The sequence below is a fragment of the Ovis aries genome, chromosome 3 (genome assembly GCF_016772045.2).
Source record: "Ovis aries strain OAR_USU_Benz2616 breed Rambouillet chromosome 3, ARS-UI_Ramb_v3.0, whole genome shotgun sequence".
Taxonomy (NCBI): domain Eukaryota; kingdom Metazoa; phylum Chordata; class Mammalia; order Artiodactyla; family Bovidae; genus Ovis; species Ovis aries.
Window position 1 is genome coordinate 65,909,200 of NC_056056.1, and position 25,944 is coordinate 65,935,143.

The following is a 25,944-nucleotide window of genomic DNA, read 5'->3' on the forward strand; positions in this document are numbered from 1 at the left end:
GGTTAGGTGGTCTGGTATTCCCATCTCTTTCAGAATTTTCCACAGTTCATTGTGAACCACACAGTCAAAGGCTTTGGCATAGTCAATAAAGCAGAAATAGATGTTTATCTGGAACTCTGCTTTTTCAGTGATCCAATGGATGTTGGCAATTTGATCTCTGGTTCCTCTGCCTTTTCTAAAACCAGCTTGCACATCTGGAAGTTCGCATTTCACGTACTATTGAAGCCTGGCTTGGAGAATTTTGAGCATTAGTTTGGTAACGTGTGAGATGAGTGCAATTGTGCGGTAGTTTGAGCATTCTTTGGCATTGCCTTTCTTTGGGATTGGAATGAAAACTGACCTTTTCCAGGTCTGTGGCCACTGCTGAGTTTTCCAAATTTGCTGGCATATAGAGTGCAGCCCTTTCACAGTATCATCTTTCAGGATTTGAAATAGCTCAACTGGAATTCTATAACCTCCACTAGCTTTGTTCATAGTGGTGCTTCCTACAGCTCACTTGACTTTACATTCCAGGATGCCTGGCTCAAGGTGAGTGATTCCACCATTGTGATTATCTGGGTCATGAAGATCTTTTTCGTACAGTTTTTCTGTGTATTCTTGCCCCCTCTTCTTAATATCTTATGCTTCTGTTAGGTCTCTACCATTTCTGTCCTTCATCAAGCCCATCTTTGCATGATATGTTCCCTTGGTATCTCTAATTTTCTTGAAGAGATTTCTAGTCTTTCCCATTCTATTGTTTTCCTCTATTTCTTTGCATTTTTCATTGAGGAAGACTTTCTTACCTCTCCTTGCTATTCTTTGGAACTCTGCATTCAAATGGGTATATCTTTCCTTATCTCCTTTGCCTTTCACTTCTCTTCTTTTCACAGCTATTTTTAAGGCCTTCTCAGACAACCATTTTGACTTTTTGCATTTCCTTTTCTTAGGGATGGTCTTGATCTCTGACTCCTGTACAGTGTCACAAACCTCCATCCATAGTTTTTCAGGTACTCTATCTATCAGATCTAATCCCTTGAATCTATCTCTTACTTCCACTGTATAATCATAAGGGATTTGATTTAGGTCATACCTGAATTGTCTAGTGGTTTTCCCTACTTTCCTCAGTGTAAGTCTGAATTTGGCAATAAGGAGTTCATGATCTGAGCCACAGTCAGCTTCTGGTCTTGTTTTTGCTGATTGTATAGGGCTTCTTCATCTTTGGCTGCAAAAAGATATAATCAATCTGTTTTGGGTATTGACCATCTGGTGATGTCCATGTGTAGACTTCTCTTATGTTGTTGGAAGAGGTTGTTTGCTATCACCAGTGTATTCTCTTGGCAAAACTCTATTAGCCTTTGCCCTGATTCATTCTGTACTCCAAGGCCAAATTTGCCTATTACTCCAGGTGTTTCTTGACTTCGTACTTTTGCATTCCAGTCCCCTATAATGAAACGGACATCTTTTTTAGGGTGTTAATTCTAGCAGGTCTTGTAGGTCTTCATAGAACTGCTCAACTTCAGCTTTTTCAGCATTACTGGTTGGGGCATAGACTTAGATTACTATGATATTGATGGTTTGCCTTGGAAATGAACAGAGATCATTCTGCCTCTTTTGAGATTGCATCCAAGAACTGCATTTCAGACTCTCTTGTTGACTATGATGGCTACTCCATTTCTTCTAAGGGATTCTTGCCCACAGTAGAAGATATAATGGTCATGTGAGTTAAATTCACCTGTTCCAGTCCATTTTAGTTCTCTTGATTCCTAAGATGTTGACATTCACTCTTGTCATCTTCTGTTTGACCACATCCAGTTTGCCTTGATTCATGGACCTAACATTCCAAATTCCTATGCAGTATTGGTCTTCACGGCATTGGACATAACCTCACGGGACTGGGGAAACAGACTCTTGGAGGGCACAAACAGAACCTTGAGCCCACCAGGAGAAAGTAGCAGTGACCCCAGAAGACTGACCCAGATTTACTCGTGTGTGTCCAGGAGTCTCTGGTGGAGGTATGGGTTGGCCGTGGCCTGCTGTAGGGTTGGGGTCAGTGAGTGTAGCAGTGTGTGCATGGGACTTTCTGAAAGAGGTCACCATTATCTTCATTACTTCCACCATAGTTTGACCTCAGGTCAAATAACAGGGAGGGAATACAGCCCTGCCCATGGACAGGAAATTGGATTAAAGATTTACTGAGCATGGCCCCACCCATCAGAACAAGAACCAGTTTTCCCTTAGTCAGTCTCTCCCATAAGCTGCTTATCCTTCTCCATCAAAGGGCAGACAGACTGAAAACCATAATCACAGAAAACTAAGCAGTATGATCACAGGGACCACAGCCTTGTCTAACTCAATGAAACTATGAGCCATGCCGTGGAGGGCCATCCAAGATGGACGAGTCATGGTGGAGAGTTCTAACAAAACATGGTCCACTGGAGAAGGGTATGGCAATCTACTTCAGTATTCTTGCCTTGAGAACCCTATGATTCGTATGAAAAGGCAAATGTGTCCCAGTTTGAAAGAAATACAGTCATTTTGTTATAGGCTACGTTATGTTTAGCTATGGTTTTTCTGATAGCTTCCCTGATAGCTCAGTTGGTAAAGAAGCCACCTGCAATGCAGGAAACCCCAGTTTGATGCTTGGGTAGGGAAGATCCTCTGGAAAAGGATAGGCTACCCACTCCAGTATTCTTGGGCTTCCCTTGTGGCTCAGCTGGTAAAGAATCCGCCTGCAATGCCAGAGACTTGGGTTCAATCCCTGGGTTGGGAAGATCCCCTGGAGAAGGGAAAGGCTACCCACTCCAGTATTCTGGTCTTAAGAATTACATGGACCATTTAGTCCATGGGGTCACAAAGAGTTGGACATGACTGAGTGACTTTCACTTTCATGGTTTTTCTAGTAATGTACAGATGTGAGCGTTGGGCCATAAAGAAGTCTGAGTGCTGAAGAATTGATGCTTTTGAATTGTGGTGCTGGAGAAGACTCTTGAGAGTCCCTTGGACAGCAGGGTGATCAAACCAGTCAATCTTAAATGGATTCAACCCTGAATATTAATTGGAATGACTTGATGCTAAAGCTGAAGCTCCAGTGCTTTGGCCCACTGATGTGAGAAGCCTACTCGTTGAAAAAGACCCTGATGCTGGGAATGATGGAAGGCAGGAGGAGAAGGGGGTGACAGAGGATGAGATGGTTGGATGGCATCATCAACACCGCAGATATGAGTTTGACCAAGCCACAGGAGATACTGAAGGACAGGGTAGCCTGATGTGCTACATTCCACATGGTCGTGAAGAGGTGGACATGAGTTAGCAACTGAATAACAACAGTGTTTGTTTTAGTAATCACGTGACCCTAGAAAATATTAAATGATTCAGACAGGAGGTATGATCTGATGTTTTTGTCCCTTCTAGACAATATTATTTATCATTTAGAGAGAGTAAAATTAAACTATTTGGTCTTTCAAATTTGTTTTGGTAGAGTTAAATTTTAGTAAATTTACAGCTGAAATATTGTCAACATATATTGAATTATGTTTTTAGTTAAGCCCACTGTTTTTGCAATAGACTTATTCACTGATGGTGATATTTTCTGTAATTTTCAGTGCATTTAAAAGAATTTTATAACATATTGGAAGAAATGGAGATACTTGTTAACACTAAAGTAATTACAGTAATTAGACAAGGTTTTAATTCTGGCTTATCAGCTGTGTGATCTTGGGCAGGTAACAACCTCTCAGAACCACAAAGTTTTCATTTTTTAAATGAAACCAATGATATTTAATAATAAGGGTTGAAAAGAAATGTAAGTTATGTGACTCAAATAATTCCTTCTCTAAAGTAAGTTCAAATTTCTTGAGATTATAGTTCACCAAAAAGGTCCAACTACATGAGTTTTACAGCATATAGTTAGTGTCATGGTTTAATTATCACAATAATTTTGTTGTATAACGCATAAGAACATAGATGTTAAAAGTATGACTTTCTTTCTGAATTACCTTTATATAGAGTGCTTTTACCTCATAATGTATATCCAAATCACTGAATGCAAATTATTTGATACTGAAAAATTGTCTTTCTAAATTGGTAATATGTTTAGTGTATCTAAACAGAATTTGCTTTAATAGTATAAGACTTACATATGTATCAGTAAATATGAACCAGTCTGACAGCAACTTGTTTATGTTATTTGATACATAGAACATTGACACATCCATAGGTTCAGTTCAGTTTGGTTTAGTTGTTTAGTTGCGTCCGACTCTTTGGTGGTATCTGCATATCTAAGGTTATTGATATTTCTCCTGGCAATCTTGATCCCAGCTTGTGCTTCTTCCAGCCCAGCGATTCTCATGATGTACTCTGCATAGAAGTTAAATAAGCAGGGTCCATTCTGAAGGAGATCAGCCCTGGGATTTCTTTGGAAGGAATGATGCTAAAGCTGAAACTCCAGTACTTTGTCCACCTCATGTGAAGAGTTAACTCATTGGAAAAGACTCTGATGCTGGGAGGGATTGGGGGCAGGAGGAGAAGAGGACAACAGAAGATGAGATGGCTGGATGGCATCATGGACTTGATGGACGTGAGTCTGAGTGAACTCCGGGAGTTGGTGATGGACAGGGAGGCCTGGCGTGCTGCAATTCATGGGGTCGCAAAGAGTCGGACACGACTGAGCGACTGAAATGAACTGAACTGAACCAGGGTGACAATATATAGCCTTGACATACTTCTTTTCCTATTTGGAACCAATCTGTTGTTTCATGTCCAGTTCTAATTGTTGCTTCCTGACCTGCATATAGGTTTCTCAAGAGGCAAGTCAGGTGGTCTGGTATTCCCATCTCTTTCAGAATTTTCCACAGTTTCTTGTGAACCACACAGTAAAAGGCTTTGGCATAGTCAGTAAAGCAGAAATAGATGTTTTTCTGGAACTCTCTTGCTTTTTTGATGATCCAGCAGTTGTTGGCAATTTGATCTCTGGTTCTTCTGCCTTTTCTAAAACCAGCTTGAACATCTGGAAGTTCATGGTTCACGTATTGTTGAAGCCTGGCTTGGAGAATTTTGAGCATTACTTTGGTAGTGTGTGAGATGAGTGCAATTGTGCGGTAGTTTGAGCATTCTTTGGCATTGCCTTTCTTTGGGATGGGAATGAAAACTGACCATAGGTAAATATTTATTCCTTATTTTAAAAAGTTACTTGATTGGAAGGCAAAACTTCCATGAAAAGGAGTTGTATGATAGTTTTGAGAAAGGTGAAGTGTTTTTGCACTACAGATAATTTAGGAAGGTTCTTAGAGGAGGTGAACATTGAGAAAGTTTGGAAGGAATATAGAAAGCCTTAAAAGGGTGGGAATGGAGGAGAAAAGGTAGAGGTGATGGAAATGTGCAATTCATTTTTGAACTTCAGAGTGGATTGGTTGGTTGTGTAAAAGGATTAATATCAGGGTCAGACTGAAAGGTCTTAACTATTAAACTAAGGATTCTTTATATGCCAGGCAATGGGGACTAACTGAATATTTTTGAGTAAATGGTTGATATGTTAATAAGATAACTTGGAAAGATTATTTCGCAGAAGGCAGGATAGAGGTGTAGGGCTTCCCAGGTGGTGCAGTGGGAAAGAATCTGCCTGCCAATGCAGGAGACACAAGAGATGTTGGTTTGATCCCTGGGTTGGGAAGATTCCCTGGAGAAGGAAATGGAAGCCCACTCCAGTATCCTTGTCTGGAAAATTCCATAGACAGAGAAGCCTGGCATGCTACAGTCTGGGGGGGTCTCAAAGAGTTGAACACAACTGAGTGAGCACACACACACAGAAAATATAGGAATTTAAAATATCAATTAGGGAAGTGATTTTTGAAAAAGTTAATACTTAAAAATGGAAACAAACTGTGATGCTTTATTAAAACATGCAAGTCTTCAGTCTTCCTTTTGGTGTTATTACTACATAAAATGGATCTAGATATTTAAAGAAACTATAAAACTTAAGCTTTTGGTCAAAATAAATACCAAGTATTTCAAGAGATATAAAGCACATTCTTTTTGTTTTTCTGTATTGAGAACATTCACCTATTAGACAGAACAACAAAAACCTTTCTAAAGTTTAAGTATCCCTTTCAAATGTTTAAAAAACTTAACTCTTAAAGTTTAGTACCATTTACTTATTGTAAGCAGTAACTTATAAAGAAATGCAGCAAATGATAAATGGAAATTCAAGTGCAAAAAGTATAGTGTTTTATTACTTTAGATTTTATATTTTTGTTTTTATTTTTTCTTAGTTTTAGAATATGTCTCGCTAAGTAGTAGATACCTAGACTCCTTCTAAATATAAATTTTAAATATGATTTTATAGCTTCTCAAAAAAATGAGTTTTCCAATAAAGTTCCCCAAATGTATTATTTAAATGAGTAGAAATTATTTCGTATTGTTTAAATCGAGCTATCCAATTTAACAGTAAAATAGAACATTTAAAATAACTTTTTTAAAGAAAAACTTATTTTAATTTTATTTGTAAGAGCTTATTACTGCTTTTTCCCCTTTAACATCTATTCTGTAGGCCAAACATTAAGATATTCTTTTCTTTTGTGAATGGATAGAGATATATATTATGCTAGTTAAGGCACAGGCTGAGTTGCTGTTCACAAAGAACTCCAAATCCTCAGAGTTTCACACAAAACAAGTTGTGTCCGACTCTGCAATCCCAGGGACTGCAGCCAGGCCTCTGTCTTCCTCACCATCTCCCACAGTTTGCCCAAGTTCATCTCATCCTCTGACACCCTCTTCTCCTTCTTCCTTCAATCTTTCCCATCATCAGGGTCTTTTCTAATGAGTTGGCTAATATTGATATTTATATTAGCTATGTTTTAAGTCCTCCATAGCTACAGGTGTTTAATGGCCAGTCTTTGGACAGTGCAGATGCCATCATCACAGAAAGTTTTGTTGGTCAGAGCTGTGTTAAGAGGTTGTTCTTTAAAAATTCCATTTTTTGTATGTTAGTAGAGAGAAGATGTAAATATATACACTCTTCTCAGCATCTTGAATCTGGAGTGTTGATGTCTTTAGAAAGTCAAAGTTTGCATGGACTTTGATGGGTTATATTAGCCTAATTTCTACACTATCGGAAGAGAGAATGGGAGGGGTGGTGGGAGGTACAGCCACTATTTGGTTACAAATGATCTGAAAGGTGTACATATCACTTCTGCTTGTAGTACATTGGCCAAAATTTAATGATATGCTTATACCCAGGGGCAGCTGGAAAGGTTACTAGCTGGATGGAGTGTACCCAGCCAAAACTTGGTTTAGCTGGGAGTGGAGGCAGGGATCCTATTACCAAATGAAAGCAGCTGAGAATAAATACTAGAGGACACTTGCCAATCTAGGTCACATGTATTTAATATGATGATCACATTTAGTTTTCTTCATTTTCCTCAAAGTAGAATCAATGTGGGTAAAGTGTTTCATTTTAAGTGACCTTGCTGAGATTAACCTGAAATTATTATTTTTTAAAATTTGAATTATGTTTTACAGTTCAGTGGAATTAACCTTATAATCCTTTTGATTCAGGGCAATACTTTGAGCATGAACCTGTTTTTCTCTAATGTATTATTTCTATATCTTAAACTTTGTGGCAAGATAATCTTGTTCCTGTGATTGCAAACGAAAGACTAGAACTTTAGTTTATTTCTGTCTTACTTAATAGACATTCTATAATTTTGAACTGTTGATGCCGAGCAGCAGTGAGGAGTAGGAAAGGTACTAGTTGGTGATTTAGTTTTTCCTTCTATCTCCATGTTCCTTCTTGCTTTCTCTATGTGTATATATTTATCATGCTTCTAAACAATTTAGGGTTTATAATGAAAAGCAATAGGCTTTTTCCACACCACTTCCCATCCCTGGTCTTATTCTTTGAGATACTCTGAAATGTTCATGTTTATAAGTAACTTCTATATTTTAAAAAAATATGCCTATATTCAGCATTACTTGATTTATCAGAATTACATACTGATTAATTACTGTAACAAAAATAAACTTAGTTCATATACTACCTTCTCTCTCCCTTCATCACTATTCTTTTACTCTTCTATTAGCTTTACTATTTCTTAAACTTCTTACATGTCTGCTTAAAGATGGTATCTCTTACTCTCAAATTAGCAATTATAAAATTTAATGTTTCTAATCTTCCCTCCTCATATGTTCCCCTTTCTACTTCTCAGTTTTTGTCGTCTCTCTTTTAAATTGCAATGATCAAATATATTTACATTCATTTCCGTAACTATAATTAAGTCTGCTAGCTTTGTCTATTGCTGAATTCTAAAAATTGTAATTAGTAAGCAGTTTAATTTTTTATGACTACATAAATATTTTTCACTGAAAAGCTAATGGTAGAGCAATTACCATTTTTAACATAGCTTTATTGTTTATAATTTAGTTTAAATTTTCCTCTTCCCATTTTGGTTTTTTATATTTTTAAAAAATTTCCTTAATTTTCCCCCACATATCAGCAATACCCTCTACTCTGTAGACTTTCTGTTCTGGCCAGCCAGCTCCCTTCTGGAGTCTTATTTTCCTGTCTTCTGATCTGTTTTGTCAGTCAGTGCACTTCTGACCACTTTATATTTTTATAAAGTTTGTTGAAAATTTGCTTTGGTTGGTGCTTTTTGTAACTGTGAGTTTATGTATGTCTCTTTGAAATTCCATTTTTTGTATATGAGTAGAGAAGATGTAAATACATACATTCTTCTCAACATCTTGAATCTGGAGTGTTGATGTCTTCAAAGACTCAGATGCCCGTGTATCTAACCCTGACAGGCATATTGATAAAACATGCGATAAAGTCCTATGTTCTGCATTTTGGAGGGGAGCGGAATTTGTGATGTTTATAGATAAAGCTGAAAGAAAATAATGATTATCTATATAAATTCATTGATACTTTTATGTAAGTAGACATTTCTAGAATAATTTTAGCTTCATTTGTTTTCTATGACCTAGAGTTTTCATAGATTATGATAAATTTTTTCTGTCAATAAGGATTGTTCTGTTCTACTTTTTATTCTGTTATTCAAAATTTGTATTTTCAGTTTGAGATCTTTTCATTACAGATAGTATTCCACAGTTTTATTGCCCAGAATTTCTTGAAATTGACCTATTTTACTATTATATCTGGCCAGTGACTTAACAGCACAGAGTGTTTAAAAAAAAAAAATGATTCTTGGGTGAGGAGGCTAATGTTAGTGTTGAACTCTAATAGGTTTTGCCATCAGTCTGGATGATAAGTAGTACAATACTCTTAGGCTACTTTTTATCTTTACAAGAGAATGGTATTGTAAAAATGTCAAAAAAAATATCCACACGCCCAGTTCACCAGTAAATATACTGCTAAATTTGATCCTTTTTGGCAGTAGCTAATGCTACTCAAGGGACTGTATTTTTACAGAATGACATATTTCAAAGGGTATCGGTTTCCATTTGAGAAAATTCATGCATTTAGAGCAACTTAAAGCCAAAACAATTGTGCTTGTGCTATATGTTTAAAATATTAGTCATCTTGAATACATGCTCAGGTTAAATGTCAGAAGCTATATAGTGCACAACAAGAAAATTTATTGTTGGGAGACCAGGCGGTACCTGTGCTTATACAGCACTTTCCTGAGAGGATCAATTTGAGTATATGAACTGATATTAGCCAGGTGTTTGTACAGTAACATTATTGATAATAAAGGAGAAGTTCATCGAGGAGAAAAACAAATAAAGGAAGCATAAAAGTCTCATACTGTATAAAACTACAGAAATGGATCAAAGAGTTTGACAGGAAGTTTAATGTGTACATAAGTAGAGTCTGACAGGAACATGCTGTGTGTGCCAAAGGTTCCAGTTATGGAAAACCGAAACATAGCGCTCACTGACCACAGCATGAGCCTTGACACACGCTGTAAATAATCCGGAGATCTATGACTGCATTAGGCACTGGGCTGCTGTATTAACGGCAGTAAATCTATAGCAGCATAATGGGATGGCATGCAGAAATTCCTCTGATTAATTTTTGTAATGGATTAATAGGAATATAGCAAATATTTTCAATTCCTACCATCCCCCAACCCCTTCCTCCCCCCAGCCTCACCCTCCCCATTGAGATCTTTTCTTATTTCCTTCTACTCACCAGGCTTGTGTATGTGGATCCTTGCTTTAGTCCCATCAAGTTAAAAGCAGATGTTTCTGGTAGAGAGCATCTAATCACTGTCAAGTTGAAGGCGAAGGTATGTGCTTCGTTAGACTGTTACTCTGACCAGGAAATACCTTGTGAAGTGAATTCTGAAAATGTTTTCAGTGTAAACAAGTGCTAGTTGCTTCTAAACTATATATATATATGACCCCTAAATAAATTATTTTGGAATGCCTCTGATTTATTCATTAAGTTTCCCAAAGCCTAGATATATTTTCATGTCACTATTTTAGTTCAGATTTGACCAAATAAGGCTTGGAGCTTCAAAGTTATGTTATGTTATGTTTGTAACATCCTATGTAGAAAAGAATTGGAAGTTTCTGCTATTCCAAGTTCTACTGAAGAAGTCTTTGTCTTCAACTTTTATTTTTTTATGAACTACCTTTGTTCTTATTTCTGACTTCCTACCACACCCCAAACACAGACCCATATATATGGATACTTTTTCTTTTCTTCGCTGATATTTTTTTACTTCTGGTTTTAAAAATTTTGCAGAGGTTATATACCTCTATTTATAGAGCCCTTACAGGTTAGTGATCTATACTAATTTTATTGGCATAATGCATAGCTATTTTGTCATTTTTTAATTATACATTGTGAATTTTGAGAAATAAGTAGAACAAGCAAGTTCAGGATATTAACCATATACTTAGTAATCACTGGAGAAACATTAGAATTTGAGAAAACCAGGTCATCTAACATTTTTTTGTTCTTACAAGTCATCAATCAACTCTATTTCAAAAGATTATAATGATGAAAAGATCAATTGTGTTTGTCCTTTTTAAAAATGTGTCTGGCATTTAAGCTTTTCATGAGAATTAATATATAAAGCTGTGCTGGGGTGACACAGAAAAGTTGATATCTTATAGTGCCTCTATATCAGACAGATTAAGAAACGACTCATTCTTTTCTTACACACCGAATGTTTATAGTTCTAAGATACATATGTGGTAAGTTTTGAGAAAATATTAGTGGGATATAAATATTAATTGTAAAATAAGTTACATGAATATTTTTATTAAATGAAAATGAAAACACTTATTTTCCTTTTTAATTAAAAAATTTTTTTTAAATCAAGGAGAAATCTGCCTTTATCCTTCCAAAGGTCACATACTGCCAATGGCAAGGTTCTGTCAGTTTCTTCAGAGTTTTATTTGTTTTTATTTTTTTTAATATTCTAGTATTTTGTACATTGATAAAAATTGCTGCTATGAAGACCAAAATGAAGAATTTAAAATACATCCTATCCTGATTCTATTTTTTTTGATAGCCTCATTTCTTGCCATCTTTTCTACTAACTGAGAGAGAATGATTTAAATCTACATTGCCTGTAACTACATCTATAAGATTTTATTATTAATTTTAATTAATGATATTTTTGATAGTATTCAGAGGGAGGATGTGTAGCCACTAGAATGGTCCATCCTTTCTGCTTTTTCTTAAAATTTTTCAAAGTAGATAAAGGTGGCCCTTTTAATATTCTTCTGGAGAGTATTTTCAGGTGTGAATTTTTGCAGCACCAATAGTTATAAAGCACTATTATGTATGCCCTGGCAAGAAAAAAGAGAAAGCTTTGAGTTTTTAAGAAATTAGGAAGAAAAATAATCTGCATTAAAAAAAAAAAAAAGGCAGAAACTAAATGAATCTTATATTGGTAGGACTTATTAGTCTTAAATTGTCCATTTAGTTCAATTTTCATAGAGACCAAAGTTGTCTTTCAGGTGTGGTAATTTCTTTCTTAAGAATATTTGGGATTGTCAGTTAAAAACAGTGAAAGCTAAAACTTAACATGTTAAAGGATCCTTAATACAATGCAAAATCTTAATCCAAACTGAATTTTATAGGGCCAGGCTTATTTTTTTGACAAACCTTGCAACATGATTATTTTTGTAAATACACAAACCTCTGTTTCTTTTATCTGATACTTTTTGATATCTAGTAATGTGTTTGTTTTTATTCTTAAATACAACTTTACCAGTTCTGGCCCTCTGCCTCACTGTTTCCAGAAACCCACAAAGAAAATAATATGAATTCTGTCCAGACTTGCTCTATGAAAAGTGAACATATAATCAAAAAGAAAGGCCATAAGGAAATCAGTTGAATTTTGGTATTTTTATAAGTGTATTTTTAATGCAGTATTTACAGTTCATCCTAAACCATAGTCTTTTCTTTAAGAAAGAGGTAGCCCAGAGCTTCCTTAGTTTTGGTCAAAATCAGAACTGCTTGAAAAACAAATCATAGATATTTCTGAGACTGGGCACTCTGATGACTATTTTTATAATCTGCTGCAATTTGATGTATTATTCTGTCAGGGAGTCCAGTCATGAATTGAGTTGGGTTAAATTTTTCCTTAGGAACGTATGCTATAGAGTCTAATATATATTGTTTGTTATGAAAGTATATACTCAATATTATATAATCATATTCTCTTATAGTTATTAATTTGATTGAATTGTTTCAAGTGAGACTTGAAAAACTGTATTAAGTACCATACCTATTTTTCAGTTTCTTTATGTGGAGCTTTAGTTATTATTGTCAACTAGATTTGTAAAGTAAAACTTTGACAATCTCTAGTGGCTTGAAAAATACTTTGTTATATACATTATAGTTAGTATTACTCAATGGACCATGAGTTTGAGTAAGCTTTGAGAGACAGTGAAGGAGAGGGAATCCTGGTGTTTTGTAGTCCATGGGGTTGCAAAGAGTCAGACATGACTGAGCAACTGATAACAACAATACAGACAACTCCAAAAATGAGTATCTAGGGATGATACTGCATGAGTCATGTTAAATCATCCAGAATTATATAAATTTGTGCCTTTTAGGTTTGATACAGTTATATAATGTTTATTATATAAACAGAATTGATCTTGAATGTGAATATAATACAATATTTATACATCAACTCAGTAAAGCCAACTATTTATAGATCAGTCTAATTTATTGTATACATATTTGTATGTTTGCATAAATGTACCTAAATATATATCTGGATGTTATCTCAGATATGTGGAATCATATTTATTTTAACCTGCTTTTTGTTTAACTCCTTGGGGATCTCTTTTTTGTTTAATTCCTTGTGGCTTTCTTTATCAGTACACATGTGCCATTTAGTACCCTGAGCCCTGTTTGAATGTAGGATCATAATTCTCTTTTAACATAATGTGCCATATATACTTAATGATTTCCAAAGTTACAGGCACTTTACTGGGTTTATCTATTCTGTATACAGTAAACATTAAATTCTTAGGCTTCCCTGGTAGCTCAGAAGGTAAAGCGTCTGCCTGCAATGCAGGAGACTTGGGTTCAATCCCTGGGTCAGGAAGATCCCCTGGAGAAGGAAATGGCAGCCCACTCCAGTACTCTTGCCTGGAAAATCCCTTAGACAGAGAAGCCTGGTAGACTACAGTCCATGAGATCGCAAAGAGTCGGACATGACTGAGCGACTTCACTTTCACTTTAAGTTCTTAACCTTGATTGATGATTGCTTAGAGAGTTGATATTGTTCATTGTCAGCCAAATAGACAAATAGCAGCAACTCAAGGTAAACTAAATGTTCCATTTTTGACCCAAGGAGGTTTTAAGTTTGTATTTTTTTTTCCAGAAAATTCACATTTTAGAGGGAAAAGAGATTTTACAATACTTTTGGTTGTGTTCTATTATTTTTACATATGAAACAGGCAGAGAAGTTAAATGACTTGTCCAAGGTCAGGAGTTAATTAGCGGAACCATAAACCAAAGAAAGCGAAGATCTCTGCCTGCATTTACTTTGAGATAATCACATGACTTGTAAAAATTGCATGCAAATTGTTTTTCTAGTGATTGCAGCAGTTATAATCAGAAGAACATCATCTAATAGTTTGAATTGTCTGAAGTAGGTCTTCTTCTATAATCTCAGCCAGATCTTCCTTTCTTTCCCCGGAAGTTAGAGCATAGTTATATGTTTATATGGTTTCCTTGTATTTACCTTTGTGATATCAGTTCTGCATAGCCAGATTCCATTAGGCAGAGTGTACAATGACAGGTTTATTTTTAGCCGGCCTGTTATAATTAAATGTTAATTCTTTTTGAAGCATTGATTTCAAATGGGCTGATGTTTATAACAAATACTGTTGTGATACTTTTTTGTGTCCTTTTCCTATGCAGAGAAGTAGTTAAAAATAGAAGGTTGAAAAAAGTGAAAGTCTAAAACTTAGGTTATTTTGTCAAATGAGGGAAAGGAGTTTTCCTAAAATGGGTTTTCTTTTTAGTAAATTTAGCTTTTTAAAGAAAAGAAGTGAGCATTTAAAAAATTACATGTGTCTTTTAAGAATCCAAACTGAATCTTAGAGAAATCATGTAATAGAATTCTCTAATAACAAAATTGATTTTAAGGAAGCTATCTTTTGTCTTTGTTAACTCAGAATTGTGGTTAGTCCTTTGGCTGTCACTTCTTATATAAAACTATTGAGGGGTTAATTTTCTGTTTATCAACCATGAAAAAATTTTTTCTTAAAACTAATATTTTGTTTTTCCTTAATAAACCAGAAGGCATTTATTTCATTGTTTATTAGTCTTCTCGCTAAAATTAAATGCTTTGTTGTGGAAAATAATTGATAACTGTATGTGTTCATTTTGTGCATTTCTTGATTCTTTTAACAAGTATTGCCTCTTTAAGTAGTGACTGAGGCTGTTTGAGGTTAAATTTTAGACTGAAAAGAAATGAAATATCAACCATTTTGATTTGTCATTTTACAGATAAAGAAACGGAGATTCAGTGTGGTTTGCCCCTCAAATCACATTAGCAGCTGCCCAGAAACTGACTTAATTCATTACTACTGATTGGTTTGGCATCCCCAAATCACTACACTTTGTACCTCTTGAGCTTGTTGACGGTTTATCAGCTCTTCACACCTTTATAATACTAGAACCAAAATATATATAATACCTTTGCATTTATAGAAATACTTTTCCTAATATATTCAGTTTTTCTAAAATATTTATGTGAAATGTCACAGTGAAACAAAAATGACCCTAATTTTATGCTTTTTTGTAGTACCCTGCAGAATCACCAGATTGTGTTGTGGATTTTCCTGTTCCATTTTCTGTTTCCTGGACACCACAGGTAAATTCTTAAATTTAAGTAGCTAAAAAGCATTTTAAGTGGCCATTATAAAGTGGTCTTTTCAGTTTTGTTTAAACATTTATTTATAAACAGGATTTTGAGAGTGTTGCTTTCATATTTCCTAGCATTCTCCCTGCCCTCTGACTGTCTCCCCGCCTCCTTCCTCATCCTCCAAACACACCCACACAGACACCCCATTCAGCCTTTAGATCTTTATGCTTCATTTTAAATAAACATGAAAAAGCTCTGTTGACAGAAATTGTCCTTTAATTTTAAATCCTAAGGAGCTCTGTTATAAAGCAGTGAGCAGTAGGTTAAAAATTGGGTGAAATTTTTCAGATATAATATCAGAGAATCTTTTTCAGAGGAGAATGAGTTATGACTGAAAATATAAATCCTGCCATTTCTGTTCAGTTTTTATTGTTTTAAAGTATTTGTCCTTAGTTCGCCCTTGAACTTATACTATATTCTTTTTGCATATGCTTTGGAATATTCTTATTTTGATTATTTCTCCTGCTCCTGTCAGTTTAATTTCTCAATACATTGGTGATATCTAACAAGTTGATGTATTTAGGAGTGCACTGTAAATTGTACCATTATGTAGATAAAATGTGGTATGATTATCAATAGTTCTGTCATCAACATTGACATGTGTGACTTTTAAAGATCTGGCAGGATGGTGGTTAGGTTCAAAGAGAAATCTAATGACAGGTAATCTAATGTCTCACCAAGTAAATCGATACCAATATGAAGAGAATCTTTCTATTCTTATGCAAAGTGAAAAAAATTCCTACTGACATTTAACAAATACTCTCTGAGTAGAGGCTACCCTTATTTTTGTTATGAAATTTTGGTAGGTTCAAGTGAAAATTTATGCTTACATTTAAATTCTAACATATAGAGTAAAGTAATCGTCTTGTTAGTTTAAAAAAAAAAAAAAAAGCCTAACAGCATTTACATTGTTGTATGAGGTTTCAAATATTAAATTATACCATCTACATTTAAAATATATTTTTGTCATTTTCTTCTTTAAAAACAAAACAATCTCCCTCCTTCCAATGGAAATCAAGAAAACACAGCAAAATATAGGTGATGAAAAACACTATGATTTGCTTTTGGTATTGTGATATGTGTTATAAATACATAAGATATACTGTGTGTTTTTTTTTTAAAGAATTGGAATTGTACATAAATTGAATAGTTTCAGTTTGCCTCTATAAATTTTATTATGTGAGATCATGAGATAACATTGTACCTAGATTGTATTACTCTTTCCATATGTTATCTCTAGATTATAATTTAATATTTATCAAAATCCCAAGGTTGAAGAATATGTTTTTGATTAATTTCCTAGTTTTTTTTTTTAACATGTTTAATCATGCAAGTTTTCCCCAGACTTTAATCTGCGAAGAAGTTCACATCTCCACAAAAGGACTGTTAGCAGTTACCTTATCCTGCCATTTAACAAAATTAGTTTGTGACTCTAACATTACAAAATCTTAAGAGCAATATCTTCTAAATTTTGTGTCCCTACTTAACACCAGCTAAGTACCTTGCACAAATAAGCATGGAATAAGTGTTTATAATATTAATTCAAATCCAGATTTAGATTTAATTGTGTCATATGTCAGGTTTTCTATTTTTGTATTAGTTCTAAGAATACAGAATTAGTAGTAACTGGAATTGCATCTTTTTTTTTAATTAAAAGAACATATTAACATTGTTAGTATAGTACAGATAAAAATTTAGACATCATTTTAACCACAACTCAAATTTGACATGTTTAATATTTATCACATTTGTTTCAGATATATTTTTGTCTCTTTTAGGAATAAAATGTTCTGGGGCTTAAAGTTTTACTTTTTCTTCTCTCCTTTCCTTTGTTTCCTTCTGTCTCTTTCTAGAGGAAAATCTTTTTCTGGAATTGATGTGTATGCTACCCATGCATACTCTCTTGCTACATTTGTTTATGCCATATTCTATAGTATTTTCAGTCTTTTTTAAACGACATTGTTTCTGAGATTTACCCATGATCTGTGCCTGTATAGTACATTTTAAATGCTTTATATCATTTCATTATATGAATCCACCAGTTAGTTTATTCAGTGTCCTAATGATATGGTTGGTCACAATTTCTTGCACAATTTCTTATTAAACAGTGCTGCTATAAACATCTTTCTATGTTTCCTTTTATATATGTGAGACTTTTAAAATGGTTTATGCTTTGAAGTGAAAATGCTGGATTGTAAGGAGTATACTCTTTGAGATTACTAAACATTGCCAAGTTATTTTCCCAAATTGGTTGTGTAGCTTTATACTCCTACCCAGCAGTGCATAGTAATTTCTATTTCCCACACCCTTTCTATGTCATTCTGATTTTACTCTGATCTTAATTGCTATCAAGAACTGATACTCTTTATTGTTGTGTTTATAATCTTTGCCTACTTATATTTTTGTTTTTTATTATAAGCATTTCTTACATACTTTGGATACTAATTATGTATTGGTTATATGGGATATAAGTGTCTTTATCCCTGTGGCATGCTTTTTAACTTTGATATATTTTGTCAAGCAGAAGTTTAATATTCAGTGTGGTCACATTTATCAGTCTCTTCATTGTGATTTCTGCTTTATGTGTCTTGAATGAGAAAATTTTTTGTATCTTGTTTTTAAAAGATATTCATTGAAAGTTTATTGTAAAAGTTACACTTTTTTCATATTTAAATATGATAGGAATTATATTTACACTTGCCTTTTTTTTATATGCTTATAGAATTTGGATGTATCTTCATTTGTGGAGGTCTGAGGTGATTTTATTTTTCTTTTCCATGTACTACTAAAATTGTCCATTGTTAGAGTTTAGCTGTTCATTGTTAAGGATTTTGCTGCTATTTCCAGATGAACTCTTGAGTGTTTTAGCATGATAAAAGTGTTGGCAGTATTAGTTTATGTTTTGAAAGTGTGAAGCAACATCAAACTTCTTTGCTGTGTGTGATTTTTTTCATTGACCTATTGGAAACAGTTCTGCTTGTGAGAATTACTGTCTTTTTCCTTTTTTAAAACAATTTTTAAACAGTTGTGGTTCTTAAAGAATTGTAGTATTGTAGTCTTACAGCAAACTTACATTTAAAAGATTGTAAACAGGTGCCAGATAATTGATTTTAAAAAATTTCGTCTCCTTTTTGTACATTTCCTATTTGGATTCAGTGTTTCTGGACTTTAAACTTAGAAGATCTTTATTTTCCTTTCTTTCTGTAAAATAATAGGCATGACTTTGTGGCATCCATATTAAAAATGGGTAATTTTCCTTATGGTCCCTGTCTTCCTGCTGGGTTGATAATGTTTTGATGTATTTTTCTTTTGCTCTGATGAGAGGTCTGCTGCTGCTGCTCTGACATATTCATTTGGATGAATAATTATAACTTGCACAATGTCAAGCTGAAGATGGTAGGGTTTTGTGCGTCATGACAAGCCTAGTAGCCAGTGCAGGTGTCTCACAGCATGATCAGCAACAGCCAGTGTATTCTGGCTCCGAGGAGGCATTTAGAGTGGTAAGAAATGAGCACCAAGGGCAAGGCTGCTGCTTCTACTGCTGCCGTGCTATGTGCCAAAGAAACACAAAGTGCTTCTCAAAGACAAGTGACTGCACACCTCTTGTCACATATTTACTTTGTTTACCCAGTCAGTTTTCTTTTATAGATTTCAGCATAGGAATGTAAGAGCATGTCATGATTTTTATCTTATTCTACTTCCCAACATCACAAACGCTCTAAAATGTATCTAATTTGCTGCCCTTTGGACTTGTATATCTAGATCATATATATGAATAATGTAGACTGATGAGACCATAGGATGCTCTAATGTAAGATTTTACATGCATTGACAGTAGTGATTCTGTAAAAATAAAATTACCTTTCTGCAGGTCACTGATCAACCCAAAATAGATGCTAAAGTTGTACCCTTACCTGTAAATATGCCATTAAGTGTAGGCTTCAGTTAACTAGAATTTTCAGAGATTGGATATGATATAGAAAACAGTGGTCATTATATTCTTTTATCATGTAAATCTCATATTCTTGGGAGTAATGCCATGAATATAAGAAGAGCAAAACTAATGATAAAGCCTGTGGCTGATAATCTGATGGTGAATGAAGAAATTGTAATTAAAGGAAAACAGTCCTATTACATAGCAGTGAGAATGATCCATTAGTTAGAGCAACAGACTAGCAGTTGGGTATCCTTGGTTCTGTTTACAGTTCAGCCATTGACTTAATTGTATAATCGCAAACAAATCACAAGGCTGCTCTTTGCCTTAGTTCGTATGTATATGAAAATAATGAACTTTTTCTAAGAGATCTTAATAAAATAAATTTGGTTTAAAACAAATAGAATGGTAGATGGAGAAAATGCTCAGTATCATACTGTATGGACCCTAAGGATATTCTGCTTTTTTGATCTACTGGATTATCTTTCTTTCCATTTTTTCTCTACTGTCCTTGTTGGAGAACTCATAGAACTGGATTTTTGTTCAGTCTTTAATTGGTTAAATATTCTTTTGGTTTCTTGGCCATCTTATTGTGGCTACAGTGGTGTGGATAAAAAGACATCAAAGAAATCATAACAAAGAAACTTAGTTCATTATTGAGACTATGTGATATGATTGACCTGTGTGACATGGTATCCTATTGAACTCAGTAACTTACTAACTGCTTCTCTTTCTTTTTTTTAAATAACATGTATTTTTAAAGTACCCCTACATTGACTCTTTAAAACAGAGCAAAAAGAAAAGCCAGCAAAATTTAAAAAATGTGAAATCACCTTTAATGCCTTCATTTATAGAGTCGGGATGTCACTGGTTAATCTGAACCTGTGCTTATCACTTAACAAAATATTTATTTTTTTTGAAATATTATTTATAATGCTATGCATTTATTATTCCAGATAATCTTTAGGATAATTTAGTTTTTAGTTATAATTGGGTTTACATTTATCCATCCAATTAAGAACTAATATATTCACAGTCTAGGAACTGATTATCTCTACGTTTATTTAGGTCCCCCAGTTAAGTAGCTATAGTTTTTTAATCCACATCTTGTACATTTTTGTTGCGTTTATTCCTAATTATAATATAGTTTTTGTTGCTATTGCGATTTGGTCTTTTTTTAAAATCACGTTTTCTAGTTTGTAATATGGGCCAAGCTATTGATTTTTTAAAAAGTGTATACTCTAATAAAAGTTGTATATGAACATAGTTTAAAGAGTTAGATTTACAAGGGTTTTTTTTTGTTGTTGCTGTTGTTTGTTTTCTTTTCAGACAAAACAGCATAACCTAGCGTCCTTCCCACCTTTTTCTCCCTCTCCAGGGCCAACCACTTTTAATTGTTAGCTGATCTTTTGGTGTTATAATGTAATATGCATTATTACATGCTCTTGTAATTATACTACCTTTTGTTTGTTGGTTTGGTTTGGCCATTATCTGTTAACTTCCCACGGTAGATAATGAGGAATTTGCTATTTCATTTTGCTATTTCTTCTGCCTTTCCCCCACTCCAAACACATATGAATACTTCCTGTGTTCTTTTTCTTTTCAGATAGTTATCTTGTAATTTTGATTATCAATATTCTGTTTACATTATTATGGTGAGCATATACGTATACTATGCAGAGATAAACCATGTAGTTAATTAGTATTCAATATTATTTTTCCTTTGTTGCCCCAGTTTTTGCTACCACCTAGAGTTAACAATTGTCTATTTCATTTTCTTAGTTTTCTGTGTATTTAAAACTCATTCAATCCACAATTTTCCATCAGTTGTCTAAATCTACTCTTAATTATCTAGATGGGGTTTTGTATTAGCTTTACTTTCTGGTAAATTTCATCAACGTTTTCTGGTAACCTTCCTTTTGAGTTTTATTTTTTTTTTTAATACTGTCATGTTAATTTCTAAGAGTTTACTTCATTGATATATCTTCTTTTGTCCCTAGAGATACTAATAATATATATCTTTTTTTCCCACCTGAATAGTTTCTGTTTCCTTGAGTTGCTTTTTCTTATCATCTTTGGTTATTTGCTCATGATTAAAAGTCAGCTATTATAAACTATTTGAAGGCTCTGAGTACATGACTGGGGGCTTGTCAATTGTGAACCTCATTGTAGAGTCACCTGAATAGATCTCAGAATAGATTACCCCAGATGTCAATATTTTAGGTCTTTTTGATTGATTGGTCAGATTTGTTGAGAAGACTCTTTTATTTAGCCTTCTGCCTACAAGTTACTGAGCAAACAGAAAATACTCCCTTATGGCAAGAGTGGACCAACACTACTGAGCAAGAAATAGCAGTCTAGATTAGTAACAGTTAACCCTCTTTCAATATACATTTATATTATGTTGTATAATTGTATATATAAACACACCCACATCCATATATGACAAGTTAAGTGTTATCTCTCTCTTTGTATGTTGAACTACATATACTCTAAAGACAATATTTCCATTTATATGCAATAGTCAGGAAGTATTCTGATGCTGAAAAATAAAATAGAGATGATTAATACAAAACAACTGTCAGTCTCACCAGGCTCTCTGGTTATGGTAGATGACTATATATATATTGTAACATAAGTAACAAACTAACATAACATATAACAAGTAACATATATATATATTGTAAAATATTTCTCAACAGAAATATTGAGAAATACCGTTTGGTCTTACAGTGTGCCGGTTAATGTATTACGAATACTTGGACTATAGTTTGGAGGAAACCAATAAAATATTCTTATATAGCAAGTGTCCTAGGTAAAAGAAAATATATAAGTATCAGTCTCCAAATGGCTTCTTAATATTGTGATTTATATTTTAAAATGCTTTTGGATAAAAAGGATTGTCTTAGCTTGTCAGTAAAGCAATTTTATCTCAACACAAACACAATTTATTAACATTCTCTATCTCATGTTTTGTCAATGTCAGGGACTCTAGAAAATTAATATACAATGTCTATTTGTACTTTTTTTTTTTAATCCAAGGGCTATTTTAAAATATTTGAATATTGGTATATATATGTGTGTGTGTGTTTTAAGCCATCTGTTTGGAAGAACAGATACCCGTATTGAAAATAAAGTTCCAGTAGACAGAAGACAGAAATGATAATTCAAATATAAAAGATGCTAATTCAAGTATGATCTGCTAGAATCACTGATTAATACTCTCAGCTATATATACTTACTTTCTTCCTCTTTTTGTGCTAAAAAAAAAAAAGTTGAATATGAGAAGCCAAACTAACTTAGCAGATGGATATAATGAAGCAAACCAGAATTTTGGAGTTGGTAGATAGCAGAGGCAATGGAACAGTATTTTTTTATTTTTTTTAAGTGATGTTCCTGTTAGCATGTAGCTCCCTGGCTCTGGTTGTGAAGGTAACATTGATAGCCAGCAACACACACATTTTATTAGTCTTGACCTTCTGTGAAAGCAAAGATCTTTGTGAACATTTATTTCCTTATTTTGTTGTTTTTAGTGTGAATAATAACAATTAGATATAGTCAACTTTTTGATGAGGGTAGAGTAGAACCCTTTTGTGGTATGTCCTTCCTACCTAAAACAAAAAGCTAGACTAGTTTGCTTTTTTCTGATTGGCTTAATTTTTTTTATTATGTAGAACTTTATTTTAATACCAAGTAAAGGAAGTTAAAAACAGTTAACATGGAATATTAGAAATGTATTTGAACCAAATACTAAGGGTCTTAAGTAGCATTGTACAAGACGTGGTTTTTCTCAGCGTTAACAATCTGAGGGATATAAATGGATCAACAGCCACAGGGGCTTGTTCATCAGTCAGGCTCAGGCTGCCATGGTATCGTAGGCCTATCCTGGCATTCTTAGCATCTTTATTATTTTTTAAAATTGTGATAAGATAGACAAAATTTACTATCTTAACCATTTTTACAGGTGCAGTTCAGTGGTATTAAATACATTCATCAAGTTTTTGGTTACCTTTACTACCATTCATCTCCAGAACTCTTTTCAGATCTTGTAAAACTGAAACACTATACCCATTAAACAGTAACTCCCCTTCTCTTCACCAGTGTCTAGCAGCCACCATTCTAGTTTCTAACTCTATAGTTTGACTATGCTAAGTACCTTACATAAGTGGAATCATGCAGCATTTGTCCTTTTTGACTGGCTTATTTCACTGAGCATAATATACTCAAGTTTCATACAAGTTGTAGCATATGTCAGAATTTGCTTCCTTTTTAAGATCAAAAATATGTCATTACATGTATAATACCACATTTTGTTTATCCCTTCCTCCATTGATGGACTTAAATTGCTTTCACATTTTAGCTCATGGGAATAATGCTGCAGGTGAACGTGGATGTGCATATATAGCTCTATGAGTTGCCACTTTTAATTGGTAATTAAATTACCAATAATTAATTGGTAATTTTATCTTTAATTTTTTGAGAAACTGCTATACTGCTTTCCAGAGGTCCTGTACCATTTTACATTCCTACAACAGTGTACAAGAGTTTCAGTTTCTCCATATCCTCCTAAACACTTATTTTCTTTTAATGAGTGTGAGTGAAGTGATCTTATTACAATTTTGACTTGCATTTCCCTAAGAGATATTGAGTGTCTTTTCATGTACTTATTGGCCATTTCTGTATCTTCTTTGGATACATGTTTTAGTCCTTTGCCAAGTTTAAAATAAGTTGTTTTTGTTGTTGAGTTTTAAGAGTTCTCTATATATTATAGATATTTATCCTTTATCACATACATGATTTGCAAATGTTTCTCCCATTCTGTGCGTTGCCTTTTTACTCTGTTGCTGCTGTCTTCTGATGCACAAAATTTTTAAATTTTCATCAAGTCTAACTTTTCCTATTGTTGCCAGTGCCCTTGGTGCTATACTGAAGAAATCATTGCCCGATCCAGTGTCATAGAGCTTCTGCCCTGTGTTTTTTCTGAGAGTTTTATACTTAAACAGCTCTTATATCTATGTCTCTGATCCATCTTAAGTTACTTTTTGTATATGGTACTAGATAAGGGGCCAACTTAATTATTTTCCATATTGATATCCAGTTTTTCTAGCTCCATTAGTTGAAAAGATTGTTCTTTTCTCATTGAACGGTCTTGACACCTTGTCAGAAATGATTTGATCATGTGTATGAGTGTATGTTTCTAGGCTCTCTGTTCTGTTCCATTTGTATGTTATCTGTCTGTATGCTAGTACCACATTGTTTTGATTCCTGTAGCTTTACAGGAAGTTTTGAAATCAGAAAATGTGATTTCCACTTTGTCCTTTCCACTTTTTTCCTCCATGTTTGTTATTCTTTTTCAAGATTGTATGGCTATACAGGGTCTCTTAAGATTCTGTGAGTTTTAAGATGGGGTTTTCTGTTTGTGCCCCCAAAAAATGTCATTGGGATTTTGATAAGGATTGCATTGTCTTCCAGTTCATGAATGTGGGTTGAGATTCCTTTTATTGATCTCTTCTGTTAATTTTTATCAGGAGTGATATAACCATTTGTGTTTTCATTTTATGTCCTTAACCTTCGTGGTTAATTACTAAGGCTTTTTTTCTTTTGGTTTGCTTTTTGATGATATTGTAAATGGAATTGTTTTCTTAATTTCTTTTTTGGGTTGTTTATTGTTGCTGTTTGGAAATGTAACTAGTGGTCAAAGAGGTATCCTGGCCCTTTGCTGAATTAACTTCTTAGTTGTAATAATTTGGGGGGTGGTATTTAGGATTTTTTGCCTGTAAGTTTATATCATCTGCAAGCAGGGATAATTTTACTTCTTCCTTTCTTATTTGGATGCTTTAATTTCTTTTTCTTATCTAATTGATCTAGCTAGAACTTCCAGTACTGTGTTGAAGTGTTGAAAGTAGGTATCCTTGCTTTGTTCCTGATCTTAGAGGAAAAGCTTTCAGTCTTTGAGCATTGAGTATGATGTTTGCTGTTCCTTTGTATTATATGGCTTTTATTTTGTTGCAGTAACTTTCTTTGATCTTTGTTGAGTTTTTATCATGAGACGGTGTTAAATATTGTCAAATGTTTTTCTCTGGGTCAGTTCAGATGATTAAATGGATTTTTTTTCATTCCATTAGTATGGTGTTTTACATTTTATTGATTTACATATTTTGGGCCATTTTTGTATTCCAGGAGTAAATCCCACCTGACCTGTGTGTGTAATATTTTTAATATGCTGCTAAATTTGGTATTTTGTTAAGGATTTTTCTTTTATCAGTATTCAAAAGGGATCATGGTTTTTAGTTTTCTTGGGGCTTTAGTATCACAGTAAAGATAGCCTCACTCAATATGCCAGCAAATTTGGAAAACTCAGCAGTGGCCACAGGACTGGAAAAGGTAAGTTTTCATTCCAATCCCAAAGAAAGGCAATGCCAAAGAATGCTCAAACTACTGCACAATTGGACTCATCTCACACGCTAGTAAAGTAACGCTCAAAATTCTCCAAGCCAGGCTTCAGCAATATGTGAACTGTGAACTTCCAGATGTTCAAGCTGGTTTTAGAAAAGGCAGAAGAAACAGAGATCAAATTAAATTGCCAACATCTGCTGGACCTCAAAAAAGCAAGAGAGTTCCAGAAAAACATCTATTTCTGTTTTATTGACTATGCCAAAGCCTTTGACT

At 33.9% G+C, this 25,944-nt stretch overlaps 1 protein-coding gene across 11 annotated transcripts in view; it reads left to right on the top strand.

The window, feature by feature from the left end:
• Nucleotides 1-25,944, top strand: part of FANCL (FA complementation group L) — an 89,366-nt gene that overhangs the window by 40,283 nt on the left and 23,139 nt on the right. For 9 of the 11 annotated variants that reach the window (XM_060412167.1, XM_060412165.1, XM_060412158.1 and 6 more), the window contains 2 exons: nt 10,127-10,220; nt 15,222-15,290. In XM_060412167.1, the coding sequence (XP_060268150.1) occupies nt 10,127-10,220; nt 15,222-15,290 (163 nt within the window). Of the gene's footprint in view, nt 1-10,126; nt 10,221-15,221; nt 15,291-18,063; nt 18,098-25,944 lie in introns of all 11 variants that reach the window. The other 2 variants (XM_060412160.1, XM_060412164.1) reach the window with 2 other exon arrangements.